The sequence below is a fragment of the Mytilus galloprovincialis genome, chromosome 2 (assembly GCF_965363235.1).
Source record: "Mytilus galloprovincialis chromosome 2, xbMytGall1.hap1.1, whole genome shotgun sequence".
Classification (NCBI taxonomy): domain Eukaryota; kingdom Metazoa; phylum Mollusca; class Bivalvia; order Mytilida; family Mytilidae; genus Mytilus; species Mytilus galloprovincialis.
Window position 1 is genome coordinate 55266215 of NC_134839.1, and position 22192 is coordinate 55288406.

The 22192-nt window shown below is 31.3% G+C and overlaps 1 protein-coding gene across 2 annotated transcripts in view; it reads right to left on the minus strand.

The window, feature by feature from the left end:
* Positions 1-22148, minus strand: part of LOC143063880 (bromodomain-containing protein 3-like) — a 36448-nt gene extending 14300 nt beyond the window's left edge. The window contains exons 1-11 of one of the 2 annotated variants that reach the window (XM_076236307.1): positions 21994-22148; positions 14746-14875; positions 13751-13853; positions 12473-12667; positions 10075-10221; positions 9198-9575; positions 5482-5676; positions 4786-4881; positions 4418-4519; positions 2136-2847; positions 657-827 (exon numbers count right to left, since the gene is read on the minus strand). In XM_076236307.1, the coding sequence (XP_076092422.1) occupies positions 657-827; positions 2136-2847; positions 4418-4519; positions 4786-4881; positions 5482-5676; positions 9198-9575; positions 10075-10221; positions 12473-12667; positions 13751-13853; positions 14746-14765 (2119 nt within the window). In that variant the 5' untranslated portion in view covers positions 14766-14875; positions 21994-22148. Of the gene's footprint in view, positions 1-656; positions 828-2135; positions 2848-4417; positions 4520-4785; positions 4882-5481; positions 5677-9197; positions 9576-10074; positions 10222-12472; positions 12668-13750; positions 13854-14745; positions 14876-21635; positions 21747-21993 lie in introns of those variants that run through there. The other variant, XM_076236308.1, reaches the window with a different exon arrangement.
* Positions 22149-22192: the final 44 nt, after the last annotated feature.

A 22192-nucleotide genomic window follows, 5' to 3' on the forward strand; every position in this document is an offset into this window, starting at 1 on the left:
ATGAGTTTAAATTGAAGATTGGATATCAAACTTAATATTGGGATATTTATTTACGAGACTTTGCACATTAAGGATTTTTTGTAAATAGCGATTCAGGGACAAGTTACCGTCTAACATAGGCTTGTAATGACTCCGAGGACAATTAGAAAACATCCCTTTCACGATGCTTATTGAACAGTTTAGAAGAAAACACTATTCAATAATGAAATAATCGTAGAAAATTTAGCAGAGTTAAGAAAACATGCTGATTGAAGGAGGTATATGACATATCGTCACTTCGGATTGAAAACATAGCTGTTCGACTGGGTTTAGGTTATTAGAAAGAACCTACTGGTTTTCGGAAATATTCTATATTTCTATATCGCTTTGAAAAGACAAAATAGGTTTCCTTTTGGGAACAGTCTTCGTTAATATCACGTGGGAAAGGGTACAAATGGGATTTACTTCAAATTTTTTACAGTCGCCAACTGGGCGATCAGGATGACTAAATATATTTGCCCAGCCGAAAATCTGGTCGCCTTGGGCAACTGGGCGAGCGTTAAGTTTAGTCCCTGAAAGATGGCCTAAATCAATGTTTCTTTACAGACGTATGTGGTTGCCAAGAAAATGAAATTCATAAATATATCTATGGTAAATTACAATCTCTAAAAACTCACTATATGGCTTTCTTGCTTTCTTTTTCAGACAAGACATCACATATGCTTCTAATTCTCGCAACGTGGAAGGTTTGAGAGTTTCAAAGTCTATTTCTATTTCATCTGGATTAGAGTCTCGCAAGGACGGTTCTCTAGACTGTATTATGAACACAACTCTTCCTAATTTATCACCTGTGAAGCAAAAAAATATCATTAACTGACATTCCACAAAGTAAAAACTTCAAGCATCAATTCCATATATGGACACACAATATTAAAAAAGGGTTATGCCAATATGACTACAAGTGCACACATAATCTGAAACATCAAATAATTGATTGCTCAGGAGATAGTGTTATTATTATTGATTCACAACCATATGGTTTAAAGATTTCAAAACATTTCCTTCTGTATAGTTAAAATTTGTTGCACATCTTTAAATCACTAGTGCAGTTTTGTCGTTAACATTTACCAGGCAAATTAGAGTAAACAAGTGCACACCTCAAACATAATATATATCATCCATAATCATGGCATAATGTAATTAAAATTAGAACTTATATGACCAACCAAATGAATGACATGTAGAACCAAGTGGTGACAGAATATTTACAAAGAAGAATGTATAAAATCAATCATATAATCACAAAAGTCAGACACTCAGCATAAGACTGTACATGTGTATACTTTTGAAAAGCTTTTTATGTTTGAAAGATGTCATTTTATTTCTGTCAACAGTCAAATTTCCACTTACATGTACATTGTTGGTGAAATTTAAAAATTTTAATAAATGGAGTCATATTGAGTTATAAATCTAGTCTGACTTAACTATAGTCTATGCTAGAATTTAAAAGCGCTGAAGACATTGATCGTCTGAAAAATCAGAGTTCCCTTCACCATTACATGACAAATCAGACTACTAAAAACCAAATACTTAACATTAGTTTATTTTTTATGATCAACATTTAAAAGGAAACATATACAAAGTTAATATGAAAGAGTTCTTGATGATGATCGTCTTAAGAGACACAGCTAATGCATACACATGGTAAAACATCACAGCAAGTTCAGGGTTGCATTTAATATCCTGAGTTTGAGCAGTTTTTAGCTACCTAATAATAACATTACTTAAGAGAAAATGAATTTATTTTGGTGTTTTAAGAATGGTATTTACCCAATATAAAAGGTTGCTATCACATATGTAGGATTTGATTAAGCCTTAAATAAATTAGGCATCATGAAACCAAATTCCATCTTATTTAAGTCTCTTCAACCTTTTCCTTGATCAAAGTGACCATAAAATATCTCCTTACAAGTGACCATTTATCATACATCTGAACAAGGTTTCAATCCAATATATAGTATTTCATTTTCATGAGTTACCTTGTAACTACTTTTGTGCAAATATTTGAACAAGAACTTCAATTCGAGCTGAATATTCACTACTGTATTCCAATTTCGAGCATGTTACTTATCACAACACATTCAACTTAGCATTACCTGGAAGTTTATTAATATCCAAACTGAGCTGTCGTTTTTCATCATAAGTCATTGGTTTAGCATTGTCTTCATCATCACTATCAAATGCCACAGGTGGAGGAGGCCCACCAGTCCCTGAAGACACTATCTTATTTTTCTTAGCACTAGGTGTACGAGTTGCTGGAGTCTTTTTCTTTGTACTTTTTGGTTCTAATGGCAATTTTTTCGTAGCTTTCACTTTCGGTGTTTTAACATCGTTCACAGATGGTGGCACAATAGTAGCATTTGTACTTGATGCCACCAAAGCAGGTGTCTCTATCACCTTAACTTTCTCAATTTTTTCCTTCTTTTTTTTCTTCTTTTTCTCACTCTTTTCCTTTTTCTGTTTTAATTTTTGCATATGTTCTTCTGTCAATTTACCTAAATCATCTTGAATTTTTTTCAGTTCTTCCTGAAGACTTTTAATTTTTTGTTCCCTTTCTTCCTCACTTTCATTGTCAGACTCTGATTCACTTTCAGAAGTATCACTACCACTATCTGCCTTGTCACCATTGGCAGTATGTGGCTCATCTGGCAATTTTGCATATTTCATTTCAAATACATCCTGCAGTTTTTTAGCCATCATAACAACGTCACTATCAGAAGGATTGTATCTATAACAATTTGTAAATATTAACCGTGTATCATCAGCAAACTCTGAAGGAGACTTATATTCTCTATTGTCCATTTTTTTCTGAAATGTAATAAAAACAAATATAGAACCCAATTCTCATCCCTATAAGCTATTTTCTTTCAAAGCCACTGTTATTTTGTTGCAACTAAAATTTAATATAAAATACCACTGATGTATATTCGAACCAAATTTTCTTTCGCCAATTTCAAAACATGAAGCTACCTAAGGAAATTAATTAAATTTTTCTCAACACATTCGAAATAAACATTACAATAAATATTTGAAACAAGAATATACTACAGAGAAATAGGAACATTTTCTTCAATTCTGTGTATTGTCTCTACGTGCAAAATAAAGTATATTAAAAGTCCTAGTTTAAAGCAAAATGAAATAAATAACTTCTTTTTTTATTGAAATACAATTTGGTACTGATTCCCTGCAGGTATATTTAACTTGAAGAAAGACATGCTAAAACTGATTGACAAGTCAGTTTACCATTATGGTCTGTCATGCACTTGTCAAAAAGTATCAGCAACATGAAAATGATCTGCTTCAAAATTTGGAAAATCTGACAAAATTCTCACAATAGATTAGGTGCTTCCATACACATATGTATAAACATTTAGTAAAGTTTGAATGGTCTTGGTTGAACATGAATGGAGATGTTTCCTTAAAATTTGCATCGTTTTCAAAGAATACCTGCCTGGCTTATAATTTATAGTGCTACTATATAGTATATCAATGTCTATTTGCATTTCCTACCAACTTGAAAAAAGTACTATTGTAGTATTAATGAAAATATGCATTCATAAAATGCTGAATTGTGAGTGCATGAAAAGACATTCCCTTATTCTCTTATCATTTCAGATCCACTATTTTGAAAATTTCAAAAATTAAAGGGGAAGTAAGTAGCTTTTACTGGTTATTAGACTATAAAATTCCAGAAATTAAAATGGAATAAGAACCAACAAGATATGAAATTCCAAAATTACCTTCACAAATATTGATATGTCCCATAACTTAATTAAAATTAACATTGTGTAAAATCATGACAAGGTCCAATAAGTTTAACACAAGAAAACATGTCATGACCCCCAAACAGTATTATTTTCAATAATGATGCCACTTTCTTTGCAAAAATACATTTGAAATTCTATAATTTAAAGAGTTTGTCGTCATGTTAATCATGGATCACCAGCATATAAATGGTTTTAGATTTTTACAGCATACCTACATGTCATGCTTCAAGACGAAATTATATATTGTAATGCATCTTGTGTAAACAGGAATTGAAAAAATACAAAGAATTGACATGTCTCGATGTTAAGAATAATGGAAATCAAAAGTATCAAAAAAGTCATACAGAATCATAGATATATGAAAATAGCTTTCACATTACAAATAATCATCAACAAGCTGCTGGCCAAATTCAAAGTAATTAAGTTTAAAAAGTATTTTCTGAAAAAAATGTGACCGAACGATTATTTGGAAAAGATGAAGAGTCAGGGTGATTATAATAGTCTCGACACTTAAAGAGTGAGTACAACTATTCAATATTTATGAAGTTCAAAAGCTGTGTTCCCTTATAAAATTTTCATGCTAAACTTTTAATTCAGGGTTTATAACTTACTTTTATACTTCCAAGGTCCATTGGCTTCTTAATTATTTCATAATAATCATGAAGACCAAGCATTTCTGCATCTACTGGTTTGTAAAATGGCCAAGCATACTCCTGAAAATATATATTAGTGTTGAGATCTATTTCTTGAACAAACCAAATAAGGGCAAGCAAAGTTAACTAGAAATTTTATTACCAATATCTTTTTTTACAATTGATCAATTTCATAGAACAGCTAGAAAGAGAATTAACTCGTGAAAATTTAAAGATTGAAGAAAAAGTAAACACGTTACTAAAAATTTTAAATTTTCAATGTGGATTATTTACAGTATAAATCACTTTGTGAATGAAATGTTTGCTTTATATAAATATCTACTTACAGCATGCTTTTTGGCAATCAATTCTTTCACCATATTATTGCAAAATTTGAGCTGTTCAGACAGTTTTCCTTTCTTCGCTTTAGACACCGTTTTTTCCTGCAAAAAAAATGACTAAATATTTTAAGTTTTTGATGGATAATCTAATAAGTAAAAAAATTACTTCATGAAAAGTGACCTTAAGGTGGTACCCAACACTGGCTCGTTCAATTTTCATAAAATTTGTCAAAGTATTTACTTTAACACTTTAATAAAAATATAAAAATTTTAAAATTTTTGAACCAACCATTTTGTCAGAAAAATTACACTGGTTATATAGCAATTTGACAAACACCAATTTTGATCATTGAGAAGCTTAATATTTCTTTTACAACACAACGTAAATAAAACATTTAGCTGACTATACAGAGTTATCTCCCTGTAGTGTTAGGTACCACCTTAACCATAAAATGACCAGTTTAACATCAACTCAATCCCATTTTCAGTGAACCTTCTTTTGACTAGAAGTATAAAATAATAATGAACATGTGCACAAATTTCCAGTTGATGTAACAAGAACATGGTTACACAACCTTAACAAAAATCTTTAAACAATACTCAACAGCTTAAGTCTGAATAATTAACTGATGTGCAGGTAAAAAAAAAAGTATGCCCCCTTACTATCATAGAAGTGTTTAAATCCATTTGATTGGTACTTACTGGATCGGGAGAATCTTCTTCTAGTAAATCTCTCTTTGGCTTTTTGATCGGACGATTGCTTTCTCTTCGAGTGGGAGGAATTTTAGCTGGAGCCTTTTCTACTTTTACAGTAGTTGGTTCAATTGATGGATCCTTAGGCATGGTTGCAACAATGGGTGTGGTGGTATCAGCTTTTCTTTTTACACCTCTTTTTGTCTACAAAAAAAAAAAAAAAAAAACCTATAACATCAATAAAATTTTACACAGGTCACAGTACCAAAGCTAATAATTTTTTCCTTACTAAATTAAGTTAAAGTATGTCAGAAAGATTACATTATTGACATGATTTAATGTTTCCATGGCATGAAACAATCATATCTATAAAGACAGACTGAAATTAAACATGGAATTTTATATCACCTTCACTGATTAAGAATTACTTAATTTCAAGCAAACTTTGCCCAGGAGTGAAGGTAAAAAATTGCAGAATACTTTTTATGTTCAGGCTTCTGGTGAAAAATTAAGAAATGACTGACCTTACAAAGGAGTTTAGTATATCTTAAAATTGTATTGCTTAACTTGTACAAGTGCCTTACAAATAAATGTTTTAATGCCATATTAGTTTCAATACCCAATACATATTTTTTGGTTTGCCTAATAAACAGGTCAAGTACTATATACCATGGTTTTTACGAGTTAACATATTTAAACAAACAAATCCGAAGGAGGAGTTTGTTTAAATATGTTAATGAGTAAGACACATGGTATATAAAATTTGTAATATAAATAAAATGATTGACAGCTTCAAGACCTTCAACTAATATTGGAAATTGATCACGTTACAGTTTTATCCAATGAAATGGAAGCTCGCGCAAGTCACTTTTGCGCTTTGTGTATGATCGTCTGTATATTTCATGTAATAGAACCCCTGAATTTGCAGAAAGTAAAGAAAATGTCGGATTTTCCCGATTTTTTTTTTTAGTTTTGCGCCCCGTGTATGATTGTAGGCGCAGGTAATTTTATCATGTCATCAGACTGAGGTAAACAAAAATGTCGGATTCCAGCGACAAGGATTAAATAATTATTCTAATGACGGTAAGAATTGTTTTTTTTTGTTTTTTGTTTTTTTTTTTTGTTTTTTTTCAGTCAATGTATCATACAAATTAATCATATTTTACAGAATTTTCATCTAATTGAAAAATGCTTTTGTTTCGTTATTTTATTAGATTATTTATTAAAACACAATTTTAATGATAAAACAATATTTTAACAGTGGCGGATCCAGGGGTGTAGATAGTGTACTAATCATGTTTTTACACAGATATTTGTAGCCGATATTAATTCCTTTTTGTATAGGTACCCCCCTTTTTAAATCGAAATCTAATTGAATTTTCGCAAAGGAAATGACAGTTTTACATTTAGTAATTGTTTCCAAAATTAAGGGAATTCGTAACAATCCTATATAGTTTGAAAAGGGTTTCTTGAAATGAGGTACACATAATTCATTGCTTTTTCTTATAAAATGAAAACAAATGAAGATCTTGACCTTTTAGTATGTTTTACAGTTTCCTAAATATTTTAGAGGCGCCTTTTTTCCTTTGGATTCTAGTCGAGATGCATATTTAATTAGCAAAGTATGGTACAACATAAATTTGCATATAATATACCATGGTTTTCCCTCACCACACTTTTTAAGCAAATTATTTCATAAAAACATCAAAGGAAAAAATCAAATTTATGTTACAACTTCATATTAATCTATCATTCATGAAATATAATTTGTCTATTATGGTTTGTTTCCATGTCATGAAACAATCAAATCAATTAGGATAAGATTGTAACTAAAACATGGATTTTAGTGTCACCTTCACAGATTAAGATTAACTTAATTTAAAGCAACCTTTGCCCAGGTGTGAAGGTAGATTGGTTTTCTACTTGCATGTTTTGATTTTTTCTTGTTCTTTGAATGATGCAACAAAATTTATATTCATATTTCAAGATAAACTTCCAAATATTATTTAAGTGTTTTCCCATGCCTTTCAAAATCATCTTGTATCATAATTTATGATGTTGTCCTCTTTATCAATGTTTATTTTTTTGGTTATTGTTTGAATGTTGGGTATTTTATTCAGTGATACTTACCTCATATTCACTCTTCTTTGATTTATTATTTTTATCATAACATGTAAAAATCTAGCATTTCGTCTATTAACAGGCTATTATTTGAACTTGGAATTATTTTTAATTATGGAATTTGCTTGATTTCTTGTTATTGAAATTTTTAATAAATTCCATGTTTATTCTGTACTGAAATGTTCTGTGCTGCGCACAACAGTTTCTATTACAAAGAAAATAGTATATTTTCAATAGAATGTACTGTGCCACGCACAACACTATCTAACCAAAATATATTGTATGGAAAGTGTTGTTAAACGCTCAAAAGATTATAATACCAAATGAACAAGGAATTTACTAAAAAATTTTAAACACAAGAAATTATGCAAATTCCATAATTAAAAATAATTCCAAGTTCAAATAATAGCCTTTTTATTATGGTTTGTTTTCATGTCATGAAACAATCAAATCAATTAGGATAAGATTGTAACTAAAACATGGTTTTTAGTGTCACCATCACAGATTAAGATTAACTTAATTTAAAGCAACCTTTGCCCAAGTGTGAAGGTAGATTGGTTTTCTACTTGCATGTTTTGATTTTTTCTTGTTCTTTGAATGATGCAACAAAATTTATATTCATATTTCAAGATAAACTTCCAAATATTATTTAAGTGTTTTCCCATACCTTTCAAAATCATCTTGTATCATAATTTATGATGTTGTCCTCTTATTTTTTGGTTATTGTTTGAATGTTGGGTATTTTATTCAGTGATACTTACCTTATATATTCACTCTTCTTTGATTTATTATTTTTTATCATAAAATGTAAAAATCTAGCAATTTGTCTATTATGGTTTGTGTTTCCATGTCATGAAACAATCAAATCAATTAGGATAAGATTGTAACTAAAACATGGTTTTTAGTGTCACCATCACAGATTAAGATTAACTTAATTTAAAGCAACCTTTGCCCAAGTGTGAAGGTAGATTGGTTTTCTACTTGCATGTTTTGATTTTTTTTGTGTACTTTGAATGATGCACGAAATTTATAATTATATTTCAAAATTTACTTTAGCATATTTTTCTGGGTTTTCCCCAACCTTTCAAAATCATCTTGTATCATAATTTTTGATGTTGACTTTATTCGATGATACATACCTGACATTTTCAGACTCTTCTTTGGGTTACTAATATTATCATAATTTTTAAAATCTAGCATCAATGAAATATAATTTGTCTATTATAGTTTGTGTTTCCATGTCATGAAACAATCAAATCAATTAGGATAAGATTGTAACTAAAACATGGTGTTTAGTGTCACCTTCACAGATTAAGATTAACTTAAAAGCAACCTTTGCCCAGGTGTGAAGTTAGATTGGTTCTCTACTGGCATGCTTCGATTTTTTTTGTGTACTTTGAATAATGCAACAAATGTAAATTCTTATCTTTAGATGAACTTCTGCAAATTTTCTATGTTTTTCCCCCAACTTTCAAATTCATCTTGTATAATTTTTGATAATGACAATTATTTTGTTATTGTTTTTATGTTTGGTATTATTGTTACTGAAATACACCTCACCTTATTATTGCTTCTTTTGATAACTATTTTATACAATTACTTACCTTAGTTGGTGCTTGAGGAGGAATGACAGCAGACTCTGATATACTATGATTAGTGTAAGTCCCTGTTGTTTCTGCTGCTGTTGTAACAGGCGCTGAAGGCATTGTCTGACTAGGTGGTGCTACTGTAACAACAGTTGTAGATGCTGGTGCTAAGGAAGTAGTTGATAGCTGTGATGACTGGGCGGAAGGTTGAGAATTGACAGGGGTGGGAGTAGCTAATGGTTTTATTATAGAATTCTTGGGTGTTGAAGATAAAGTTCTAAATTTGTTTTTAGGAGTCTTTTTGCTTGAGGCAGCCACCTCCTGTTCTTCAGCAGGCATTTGAGCTACCTTTTGAAGAAAAAGTTTTTCCAGCACCTGGGCCATCAGCACAATATCCTGAAAAACAAGCATGATATATTTCAGATATGTATAATTTATAAAGCAGAGCACATTAGCAAAAGTTTCAGAGTATAACTGTGTATATCTAAAGCTGTCCCATTTTTTTTGTCTCAAATCTTTAATATCAAGGTATCTTTTGTTATTTTTTTAACAAGTCTTCCTTGTTATTGAAAACTATACCAATAACTGTTGATCAAATTATTGTTACTGTAACTTAACACCAGCAAAACTAGTGATCCCCAGAAATGTTTCTCTTTAACAACAAACTATTACTATTAAAATAAATGCAAGCCAGCAGAAAACACTGTTAATTGATATACTATGATTAGTTCCTGTTGTTTAAAATACATAAATTCTTAATTTTATGTGACCAGCTCTCCTTTTTTTAAAAGCTGTATGCATGTCCATTTGATTGTGCTTGTGTGAACATAGACAAATAACAGAGTTAGATAAAGTTAAATATAACATTTAATGTCATTTAATATAAATGTATTACCTCTCCTGGTTTATTGTAAATGTAGCAATTGGTAAACATCTGATTGAAGTCCTGAATACATTCTGAAGCTGAGAAATACTTATGTGTTTCTAGTTTTTTCTTGATAGATCCTAGATCCATTGGATGTTTGATTATTTTGAAGTAATCCTGTTGATAAAAAGTTATTACAATGAATAAATATGATACAATTTTGCAACTGAAGTTCAAGAAATTTTTTGGCAGGGTTCGACAGGTACGACACTAACGCTAGCCCCAGACTAGTAACTTTTGTGTCGGGCTAGTAAATGTCCATGGCGCGGTAGCCCAAGGGGCTAGTAAAGGAGAAGGTTCACGAAGGGTTAAAATTGGCCCTGATTTTTTTATGTTTTATAAATTGGGGCAAAAAATTACAAATGTCACATAGAAATACTTGTGATAATACTACTAAGACAAAAATATTTTTTTCTGGCACTTTTCTTTACTATTTATGGAGCAATGACCCCTTCAATGAGTACAATTTGTATTAAAAGGTCAATTTTGGTACTTTTTGTCCATAATTTTAATTGTTTTTGGCATAATTAACCTTGGTCTCCATCTACGATCCAAAAAGTGTTTATATTGATGAAATCTATATCAAAATTGTAATCTTTTGGTTACAACACATTCTGGATTGTAGGTGGCGGCCAATGTGTTTCAAAAGCTTTTAGGTCTGAAAAATGCACAAAATCATCATATTTTGACAAAATGTCCAAAATGACCTTACTTTGGCGAATATCTTGTAGTCTTAAGAAAAGAACTGATATATTTAGCATTTATACTTTTGAAATAGACCCATTTACGAACCAAATTGAGACCTTTTTGGTGTTTTATGATAAAGTTGATATTTTAGGCCATTTTGTGCCATTAGTGAACCTTGTCCTTTATTTGTCATTTAACATCAATCTGTTGTACTTTCGGCAAAGTATAGTCCAAACGCCGGTCATATCTGTCAACTTCGTCGAATATTGTCTACACTGGTTCCACAACCTCTTTATTTACATACAGATACAGATACTGGAGGGTAAAATTTCTACCGTAAGCCAGTCGCTATATACAGTCAACTCGGTCTAAGATTACTCAACCCATAAAGTAAGAATGCACCACGTTTCAAGATAACCCGTTTTGAAATAAACATTAATTATACTGCATATACATTTTGTTTTTATTATATTTTATTATTAATCACATCAGAGATCCTGATAAATCGTGTGCATAGTTTAGCCTTATCTATTACATAGTCGTCGCGTAAATAGTTTAAATTGGAAAAGTCCTTTCGTTCTTAAAATAGAGCGTTGAAAGGTTCCCTGTTGAATTTTTCCTTTACTCCAAAAGGTACACGTGGTGATGAAAACTTTTCGATCTTCTGTCTTTATCGAATTAGCGTTTGTCATGTCGTCATAATTCTTTTCGTATTGCTCGGGATTTATCATTACAGTTGCAATGGACTGAAACGAAAGTAAATTTCCGGTAATAATATTAAATGTGATTAGCTTCATTTTGAGAGCTGAGGGGTGGTGATGATAACAAGACTAAGCCATTGGTATCAGAAAGCGTCCATTGCACGTACCGGGATGTATGCATGTCATAATGCATTAACAAGAACAGGGTTAAAACTCGTCATGAGACAAATCAGTTGGAACGTGAAGACTCAGCATCAGAAACCAAAAGTAAAACAGGGGACAAGTCAACTTATTTATACATGTAAATAAAATTAAACAAAAACATTGTTTTTTTTAATTTGATTATTTTAGTTGATGAGTTTTTTGTAAGCAAAAAAAGTGTCTCACGAAATTGTGTCTTCTTGAACTATATTTCACAATTCATCTGACAAATTCCTGCCGTTAGATTTCTTTGGTGTTCATTTTTTTTTTAAATTTTTTATGAAGATATAAACAAGTATGAAATAGTTATTTTTCAGACTGAAAACATCTTCTTTAAACCCTCAGAATGCAGGATTTTGCATCTAAATTTCAAAAAATTTCTGGGGGGGGCATGCCCAGACTCCCCTAGCAAGTTCTTTATATATTGAAAAATTATCTAAAATAAGGTTCTTGGTTGTATGGATGTTTTGAAAGTCCTTTACCACCCTCCCGTATACATGTTAATGCCTAGTCAATTAAGCAGTTTGAAGTTCAAAATTTCTCAATGGAATCTATGCCAGCTGTCTTGAAATAATAAAAGCAAAAATGAATTTCCAAGTATAAATTCCATTAAATATATCAAATAATGTGGTACAAGACAATAATCCACCAAAAAACAAGAATGTAAACAATTACACTACAGGTGATTATAGAGCACTCAATAAGTAAAGAATATTCAATATTGTGATGTACTAAAGAACATTTGACAACATTTTATGTAGATGCATAAAAAAACTTACAGGAAGGTTTAATAGAGATGGATCAACAGGCTTTTGGAAAGGCCATGAATACTGATGTTTCCACACCATTTTCATCACATTCTTTAAAAGATACTGTAGCTGGTTTGTGTTCCGACCCTTCTTTTTCTCCGTTGATGAAACATGATCTTGAGTAGAAGACAGGGGTGATGCTGGTTCATTGAAATCAGAGTCATTCTACAAATAAGATAAATATGTCTTTAAACATTTTTTTTTCAGGAGTTGATCAAATGTCTAGCTATATGAATTGTAAACACACTGCAAAAATGGTGTGAGCAAATTCATGTATCAAACTTGTCTCTTTCCATGCAACAGTTAGAATATAATTATGTCTCATCATTTCCAGCGTTACTTATTACTTACTAATTGCCAATTGTTACAACATAAAAGATACTGCTTACTGCACCAGATGCTTTGATATTGTTGTCAAAACTACCTCTACCGTTTTTATTGGGAAAATGCATATCTTTTATTGAAATTGGGAAATTTGTATCTTTTATTTTAAACCCATCTCCAATTTTTGCTGACCTGTGCTGTCTTTTTTACACTGTTTTTCATGTATATTTTCGTTGTCAGACATTTCCAACCTGAAAGGTACTTTTCGGAGAGGGGAAAGAAACAAACAATGATGGTACTTAATGCATTGAAAACCACATGTGTTACAAACACTATGATGATTCTGATCAGAAAACCGGATCTCAAAAGTGATTCCTAATATCAAAAGAATGACATGAATACAAAATTTACAAACATGAGTACCAATGCCATCACTGTTTGGGGAAAATGTAAAACTTTTTGGGAGGAATTTTAAGCCATTTTTTTAGTAATTGGGAATTTTCTCTAGGGGAAGAAGCCTAATTTCGGCTGTAATATTATATGAGGCAAACAATATCACTGAGATAGGCATTTGACAATTGTTGTCTCTTATCAAAGTGTACTCAAAGCCAAAATATTTGAAATTCTAAAACTAATTTAAATATTAAAGAGCTGAAAAGACAAATCAAAACAATTGGTTTGCACTGTCTTCTGATTTCTGATAAGACAAAAAGTGTAGCCAAAGCAGGGCAAGGAAACAGAACTTCAATCAAGGAAGATATTTTCCTTAGTTAAAAGATCATTTTCAAATTTTGTAAAAGGGATAACAGAAGTTTGAATCAAAAAAGTTTTTTTTAAATTTAGTAATGAAAATAAATGAATGATGAATGATAAACAACGTAGTCATTTAGCAAGATTATTTGGTCAGATAGCTGGAATACTTACAGCATTCTCTACTTTGACATCAGACTTCTCAGAATCACTTGTGAAGTTATATTCACTGGCAGAGTTGTGTCTCAATGGGCTTAGAGAGGAGTCGCCACCAATCCTGAAATACAACAAAATATTTCTCGATTTTTTTTTACAGTTCTACCATATACTATGCACAAGTTAGCTATTTTATTGTTATTCAGACATTGCCAAGGCCGAGAAAAAAAAGATCGATGTTTCCGGTAACCCGACCGACCCTGATTTTTAGCCCCGACCCTAACTTTTTTATTGGATCTTCAAAAAAAAAAAAAAAAAAATTGTATCAACCGACCCCGTTTTTGACACAGGCTTCTGATAGATGACATAATATTTTTTCTCTCTTGCTTCTACTTGCATAGAAAGCCAGTAAAACATTTTATTAATGTCAAAAGGTATTCCAAATAGGTTAAAATCCAACAAATTTGCACAGCAGGTGCTTCAAAAACATTGCAAACGGCACACTTCCGGTTTTTGAAACTAATTACGGATCCGGACTTGGAAAAACCATGATAATTTTCCGGATTTCATTTACGATGTCAAAAAAAAAAAAAAAAAAAAAAAAAAAAAAAAAAAAAGAATTCCGACCTACCGACCCTATTTTTCAAAATGATGTTACCGGAAACACATATCTTTTTTTTTTAGGCCCAAGACAAAAAAAAAGAAGAAAAAAAAACGTAGACATATTGGTTCACAAAAAACTGTTAACAGAATTATGACTAGCCTTTTAGTAATTTCTATAGAATAAAACAAATGTTTGGATAATAAAAAAATCTTCAAAAGGTATTTAAGTGGTTTTATTGTGTATATCTGAACAGCAAAGTTTTTTTTATTGCTATTTATATGGTCTCAATCAAGCAAAGCTGTTGTAACCTCGTAAGTATTTTTTTCTTGGAACAAGTTATGAAGTTTGCTGGTTTGTGACACAAAGTTTTAGTCATACAATTTTTTTTTTAACTTGGATGTTTTCATACCTCGTCATATCTGCCATCATTTTATATCCCTTAAATCATAAGGCTTTTACAAAAGAACAAGTATGTCCTACAGGGTGTTTATTTCCCCAGTACATGTCCACAACACATTTAAATGGACATCTTCATGTATCTGTAAATATAAAGTAAAAACATACTAATCTAAATCATCATCTGATTTCATAAATTAAGAACCAGTAATTTTCAATAGACAACAGTTTTATATCTGTTTATGTATAATCATATATATATTTGTTTAATTGAAATTGATCAGCAAAAAAAATCACTGTCCACTGAGGCCTAAATTAAAATATTGTTTGTTTGCCCTTTTCCGACCCTATGTTTTGAAACAGGGTAGGTAGGTAGGTAAAATATTTTATTTTTTTTCCCAAAAAAATAACTTGGCTCGGTATATTATTTGTCATGGGTAGGCAGATAGGTATAATATTTTATTTTATAGATACAAACTCTGCATAATGTCATTTGTGTCCGTTTTGTTTTTGCAAATAAGTTTTCAGGGACTATTTACTGGTTTTAAAAAAAATATCACATAGAATGTGAAGCTAATTCATATGCACAGTACTATTTTGTTTTCAAAATATCAAAATATAGTGCTGTGCCGCATATCTTCAACGTTTATATGCCTGGAACTTTGAAGAGTTTGAACTTGCACTTATATTCTGTACTACGTACCTTGTATGTTTACTTAAGATTTTCTGTAAAAGATAACTTTGTACTGATTAGATCTATGTCCGGGCAGACATACATTACTAGTTGAAAAAGTCCCTAGAGTGTTAAAAACATCGTGTGTGTCTTTGTTTCCAATTAAAATGCTACAAGACTTAAAACTCTGAAAATTGTCACGTATTTTAAATCGCCTTTATAAATGATCTGTATGGACAACTTGGCGATTTTACTGCCAGATATTCTCCACTTTACAGGGTTTTGTCACTTTTGGTTCATGTCAGATATAAATAATATAGCGGCATCGTTAACATAATCATCCTGATCTGCGGATCACAAAAGGCCATCCCTACATAGAATAAAACGTCCGTTTACAAATTAGTTTGTACACACGTTGATAATTTTGTATCAAACCAACGTATTTGTAAATGAACCCTGCTCTTATAAAGGTACAGAGTAGCGTACGTGATTTCAGTAAGCGTTCACATGCTGAACATCGATTTCAAACAAATGCTTTGAAACTTCAAATGCAAGTGTTAATGTCAAACGCTCAGGTGATACCAAACGGACTGGACCTTATACGTTAAAGATAAAACCCGAGAATTCCGGATAAAATTGTTTTGAGCGGGAAATACAAATATAAGATTTTTGGTAGGAACGAAAAAATAAATTAAAATAAAATCTTGCTGGTAAATACAAATAAAAGATTTTCAGGCGCAACGAATTTATAGGGTCGGTCGGTAAAGGGCAAACAATCAATATTTTAATTTAAGCCTGACTTAACTGGTTTGTGTTGTCTTGCAGTCTGTGATGTATGTTACCAGTTTCGACTGCTGGATTGAAATTATAAGTATCGCCACATTAAACTTAATGTCTGTTTGTGTTGCTTACCAAATTGTCAATAATAAGAAACTATAAACAACTGTCATAAAAGTGGTAGGTTCGATTCACCTGGCTACATATAATTCAGATTTAACCCACCAATTTCTAATGAAAATGCTTGAACCATGTTAGGAATATGGCATTTGATTTTCACATTTTATTTGATAGGTTTTGATTAGACTTAAATTAAAATATGGTTTGTTTGCAGTTTACCGACCGACCTTTGGACCGACCTTTGAACCACCCCCCCCCCCCCCCACTGTGAAAATTTTGTTGCTTTAAATTTGAGGAATTTTTTTTAACATTTCTATTAACGAGATCCGGAAATTCATGTCCTAGAGCACATGGAAATTGTTTACAGGTATCCATGAAGTTATGGAGGAGTACTTTACGGTGTAGACTTCTGTCAATTTTAAGACAAATTACAAACAAAAAGTTTAATAGTAAACTGTTTATACAGATTCAGGCACATGGAATGATGTCTTTAATGATTTCATCAAATGATGCAGCGGATATTTACAACCGACACGATAACTCATCTTTCACAACTTTCTGTCTCAAACAAATCGGGTACAGAATCTTTTGAGCCGGACTTTATTGAACCAATTTCAGTGGTTAAACAATTTGACAGCAGTCTGAAGTACGTCATACTTTCTATAAATCGTTGTGAAGTAGACAAATATGAAACCACTCCTCTGTGAATTTATGGATACCTGTAAACATGCCTGTACGGAGAAATTAAAGAAAGAGCTCATTTGAAATGTAAATGGATAGAGACCATGCCAAATCAATGAGAAGCAACCCAAACTACACAAAGATATTCATGTAGAGAAAATGAATGGTTAGCTTGAAAAATAAATATACTCTCTCTATATTAAGTCTATCTTCGATTGCAATGAGTATGCTCCTTAAGGATAAGGGGGGCTACCCCACTCATAGCAATTAATGAATTATTCTCTTTCTTACAATATCAAATATATCCAAACTGCCTGTGTGAATTGAATTAAACATGTTCTTAGGAGCTATGCTGTCCAATTTTTTTTTATGCAGTCAAAACATTTCAGTACAGACCATATACTTTAATGGGGTGCTATGAATTTCATGATTTCACCCCAAACTAGTAAGTTTTCTTTCGTTTTCATTTAAGCCTGGCATAAACATATCTTTCAAAATATAACCGTATTACATTGTACATACAAATAGTGTTAGAAATATAAAAACAGTCTTTTTTAAGTTGCCTTTCTTTTCAATTGAGGAAGATTTAATGACTGAATTTTTTTTTATTAAAAATACACTCCTAAATAATACATTGTCTTATAAATCTGTAATATCTACATTTATCTGATGAAAATACTCTACTCATGAAACAATTCAAACCAAGAAGCATATACATGTCAGTGAATATATTTCTTTAAAACAGTTCTAGTCATTCCTTGTTTATAAGTGTTTCAGCATTTAATAATACCATATTTTATGTCATAAATTGGACAATGACACTATGTTACAGTTTAGGTTAAAAAGGGTTATTTTATTTGAAAATTTCATGTCGGTTTTCAATGTTTGTTGTTTTTAAAATAGGTTTTTTTCTTAACAAGAAACTTGGTTTGTGAAACTGCTTGTTTAAACTTTTCGGCTGAGTGATAAAATGAAATATTTTTCCTACCTACCGACCCTTCAGTCTGAAGGTACAGTCAGAAAAATGCAAACAAACATATTTTATAGGTTGGCCTTATGTCAGTTTATAAAGACTTTCCGTTTTTGAATTAGCCTTGAATTTCAGAATTTTTAATACATTGTATGCTGACCAACCAGTCTTTCACATGAATTTTTTTTCAAACAAATGCATCTTAGTAGGAAAGTCAGTTAGATAGAATTTACCATTACAATAAAAAGACAAAAAATTCTGACCCTAGGTTTAGTGTTACAATTGCCAAGGTGGAAAAAGAATTGCTGAACCTTCAGAATTTTTATTTGTTTCCTCAAGGTTTATGTGCTCAATCTTCAGTGTTTTGATAACTTTAGTGTTTAGTTACATGTTGTTAAAGGCCTTGGAATTGTCTTCCTGTGACTTGCATTTTTTTTTAATTTCTATTTGTAATAAATCTCTCCTCTTCTCTCTATCTAATAATTCTAATATGACGTGCTTCTTTAGCTTTGTAAACAACACTGTGATAAAATTCTCGATAAAATATAGCGCAGACTCATAGATATACATAATAATGGCTGTTACAATATACTTCCCACTTAAATCTACATGACTTTTTTTTTGTATTGGAACCTATTTGCAGACCCTTTGCCGATTTTATTGTTTTAAAAAGTGCAATTAAAAAAATATTAAAATAAATTTTACTCTTATTTGTATGCATAATAAAACGAAGTAATGCACAAGAGCTCGGGAAAATCAACAAAATAAAAATAATAAAATTCTGCGAAAGGCTATTAATCTTTTTGGCGCATTTAAGTAATTTCAAAACATGACGTCATACAAATGAAACTGCTAAAGTTGAAATTTTTCTGTTACGTGAACCATCGGAATTCGTATGATATTGTATTAAAACTGATTTTTGAGGTAAGTTTTGTTTTATTTTCTATTCTATTACATTATTCGCATAATTACTCATTTCAGCAAGTCAACTTTGGATTTGACGGAAGCTTACGAGAAAAAACATGTAAATTAAAAATGGCAAACGTTGGGTTTGAGAATTTTAAAAAGAATTAAAAAGATTTTTTTCTAGCAGTTATTCACCAAATTAACTACGCAAGCTACATATTTATAAAGATATTTGAGCTTTATCTGGCAGGGAGTAAAAAAGAACAGCCACACACACAACATACCCACCCTCGCTTCAGTTTTTTTAATGACCGTATTTGTCCTATTAGAATCGAAATAATTCATGGAAGCCATAGATAGTTGGAAATACGTCGGACCGCCAGACAAATCCGATGAATAATGGATCGGTCTGGTAAAATTTTGTTGAATTCCGGTCCAAATGTCCAGTGTTTTTTTTCATGATGGATTTTTCTAACATTCTAGCAAAATAGCCAAACGATCTCAAATTCATTTTCATCTTTATTATTCATCACAGCAATGTTTTTTTGTTCAACAGCTAGCTTTATGCCGAAAATCGCCAACCAGTAATGTGTAAATCCGGGTAAAAACATATCTGACTGTCAAAAACAACAATGGCTGCCATCATTGGCACAACCAGAAATGTAAATAAAACCGGATCAGATTCTGGGAACGGATAAGGATAATTCCGGGTTTGCCGATTAAATACAATAAATGAATAAAAATCCAAGCAGATCACAAAATTCAGCTATAAAATATAAACACTAGAATTGAAAACCAAAAGATATATGAAAAAGAAAGAACAGGAAATAATATTTTAAACAGAAACTCTAAATTATGTTTAGTTCACAAACATTGTCAATATACAATAAAATGGGACATTACTCTTCACTGAAATGCATTCAAGCAATATTGTGAACAACTTTCATAACAATATACCCTCTTGTTACATCATTTTGTTTTTGTGCATTTTGGGGAGGAGTAACAAGTCAAATGTTTGTTGTTTTTTGTTGGATAATATACAATTAGATGTAAAAAAAATTAGTCTGGTAAAATTTCATTCGGTCTGGTAAAGCTATGATGCTTACCAGACCGAATGTCCTGTAAAAATAAAATTCATTCATGTAGTCTGCATGCAACTTCAGATCAGTACCAGTTGAAAGCTGAATTTGACATACATGTAAGGCCAGGGTTTTTTAATTTGTTGGTTTACAGATCCACCGACCCTACATAAATGTAATTTTCAGATTAAGAGTAAAAAAAAAAATTGACATTTCATGCTTTTTATTCCTGCCGACCCTTACAAATATATTATCCTTGAAAAATAAATAAAATATTTGAATGGTTTTACACTAGTCATTTTTGTGGTCCTTCCTAGCTAAGCTTGCTGTTCTGTGCGAGCCAAGGCCCTGTGTTGAACACCCTACTTTGGATGGAGAGTTATCTCATTGGTACTAGTACCACATCTTCTTACATATATTATTTATGACTGAGTTAACCCTTTCCTCCATCAAAATTTTTGTTTCGCATACTTGATTCGCATAGGATTTTTCAACAAAATATTGAAAATATGCTTTGAAGTATTAATGCATTGCGAAAAACAAATATTCCATCAAATAAATTTAAGTCGGATATTCTTATGAATATTCTTTTCATATTCGATACAAATTTGATGCAGACACTTTGTAGTCAAAGCGTTTCAAATGAGGTTCTTCACAGGCGTCAAAAGGCATCATTATGGAGTAAAGGGGGTGGCGTCAAAAGGTGTCATTATGGAAGAAAGGGTTAAGACTGATCAGACATTTCCCCCAAAAATTAAAATCTCAAAAGAGAAAATGTCACACTACAATGCAAAAGTTAATTTTCTGAATCATTACAAGTGTCAATGACCTCAAGTCAATCAGCATTACTTGTTCATATAAACTTGAAATGTATTCATTTAAATTGCCATACAAATATAGCTTTGTAGTTATTTGCGCCATTTGAACTTTTGACGTCATACAACAATACACCTTATCGCTATTTGTCAGCCATTACTGGATATCACACACGTTCCCGTAAAATTTTGACATCATAAAACAAAATATCTGACACCACAATCGAAAAGTGATTGTTGTATGCGTCAAAAGTTCATGCGGCCGAGTCAGCCAGGATTAGCGATAAGTTGTATCTCTTTTCTACATTGTGGCAACAGATATATAATATATGACGTGAAAATTTTATGAGAACCTTCGTGATGTCCAGTATTGGTGGATAAATAGCAATAAGGTGTATAAATATTATATAGCAACTAATGAAGTAACATAGCTTCTGAAAAAATTGTCTATATTTGATTAATAAAAATAAATACATATCTGATGAAGTCCCGTAATGGATAGTTAATATAAATCTCATTTGGTTTTATTCCGAATTATAATCCATATGGCTATAGTAGTGGTCATTTGGGGCGAGATTGAGAACCACTTGCAAATCATACAAAGTATGATCATGTCAACAATGAAATGTTGTTTATCAAATTGTATAATAGGGTATATTTATGATGGGATCACAAAGTACCCCTTAAACGACATATATATATATATATATTAACAAAGGACTTCCTTCTAGAACAATGAATGAGTCATTTTCTTGTGAAAAGACGCCATTTTCACGTGGAAAAATACACGTTCACAAAACGAAAGAAGACCATGCAAGGGCTATTACTTCAATAATAATTAAACACAAACTATCATATTAAATAAATACAACATCTATTTACATAATTTTCGCGTTCTGTCGCGTATGTTTGTTTCCTTTTGGTACATAGGTCCTTGATTAGTGCATAATCAGCGGAATATTCATCAATGCATTCACTACCGTGTATATTTCGCAAGTTCTACATTGTGAAGAAGTTGAAGATCAAAATTGTTTAATCTCGACTAACAAACTCCAAAAAAGATGCAAAAAAATCTCAAAATGTATCCAGATAGATGAAATAAAACGCTATTTTTCTTTAGACGATGTGAACACAGCCATGAAAAGATGGCGGTTTATGCGTCGTTTGTGATGTTGACTGACATTTTTTAAGTTTTTTGCACTTTTAAAATTGTTTAAAACAAAAAATTTAATAAAAGTACCCTGCACTGGTTACTGGGGTGTTCTGCTGAAACCTTTGTAGTGTCGGATGGCTCGTCATGTCCATTCAATCCACATGATTCAACAGGACCCACAGCGTATCAGTCATCAACATAAACGACCATCCCGGTTAAGAATGGTATTTATACGACCAGACAAAAAACAGAGGTTTTGATTGGATAAAAGCTGTCACCTGACATG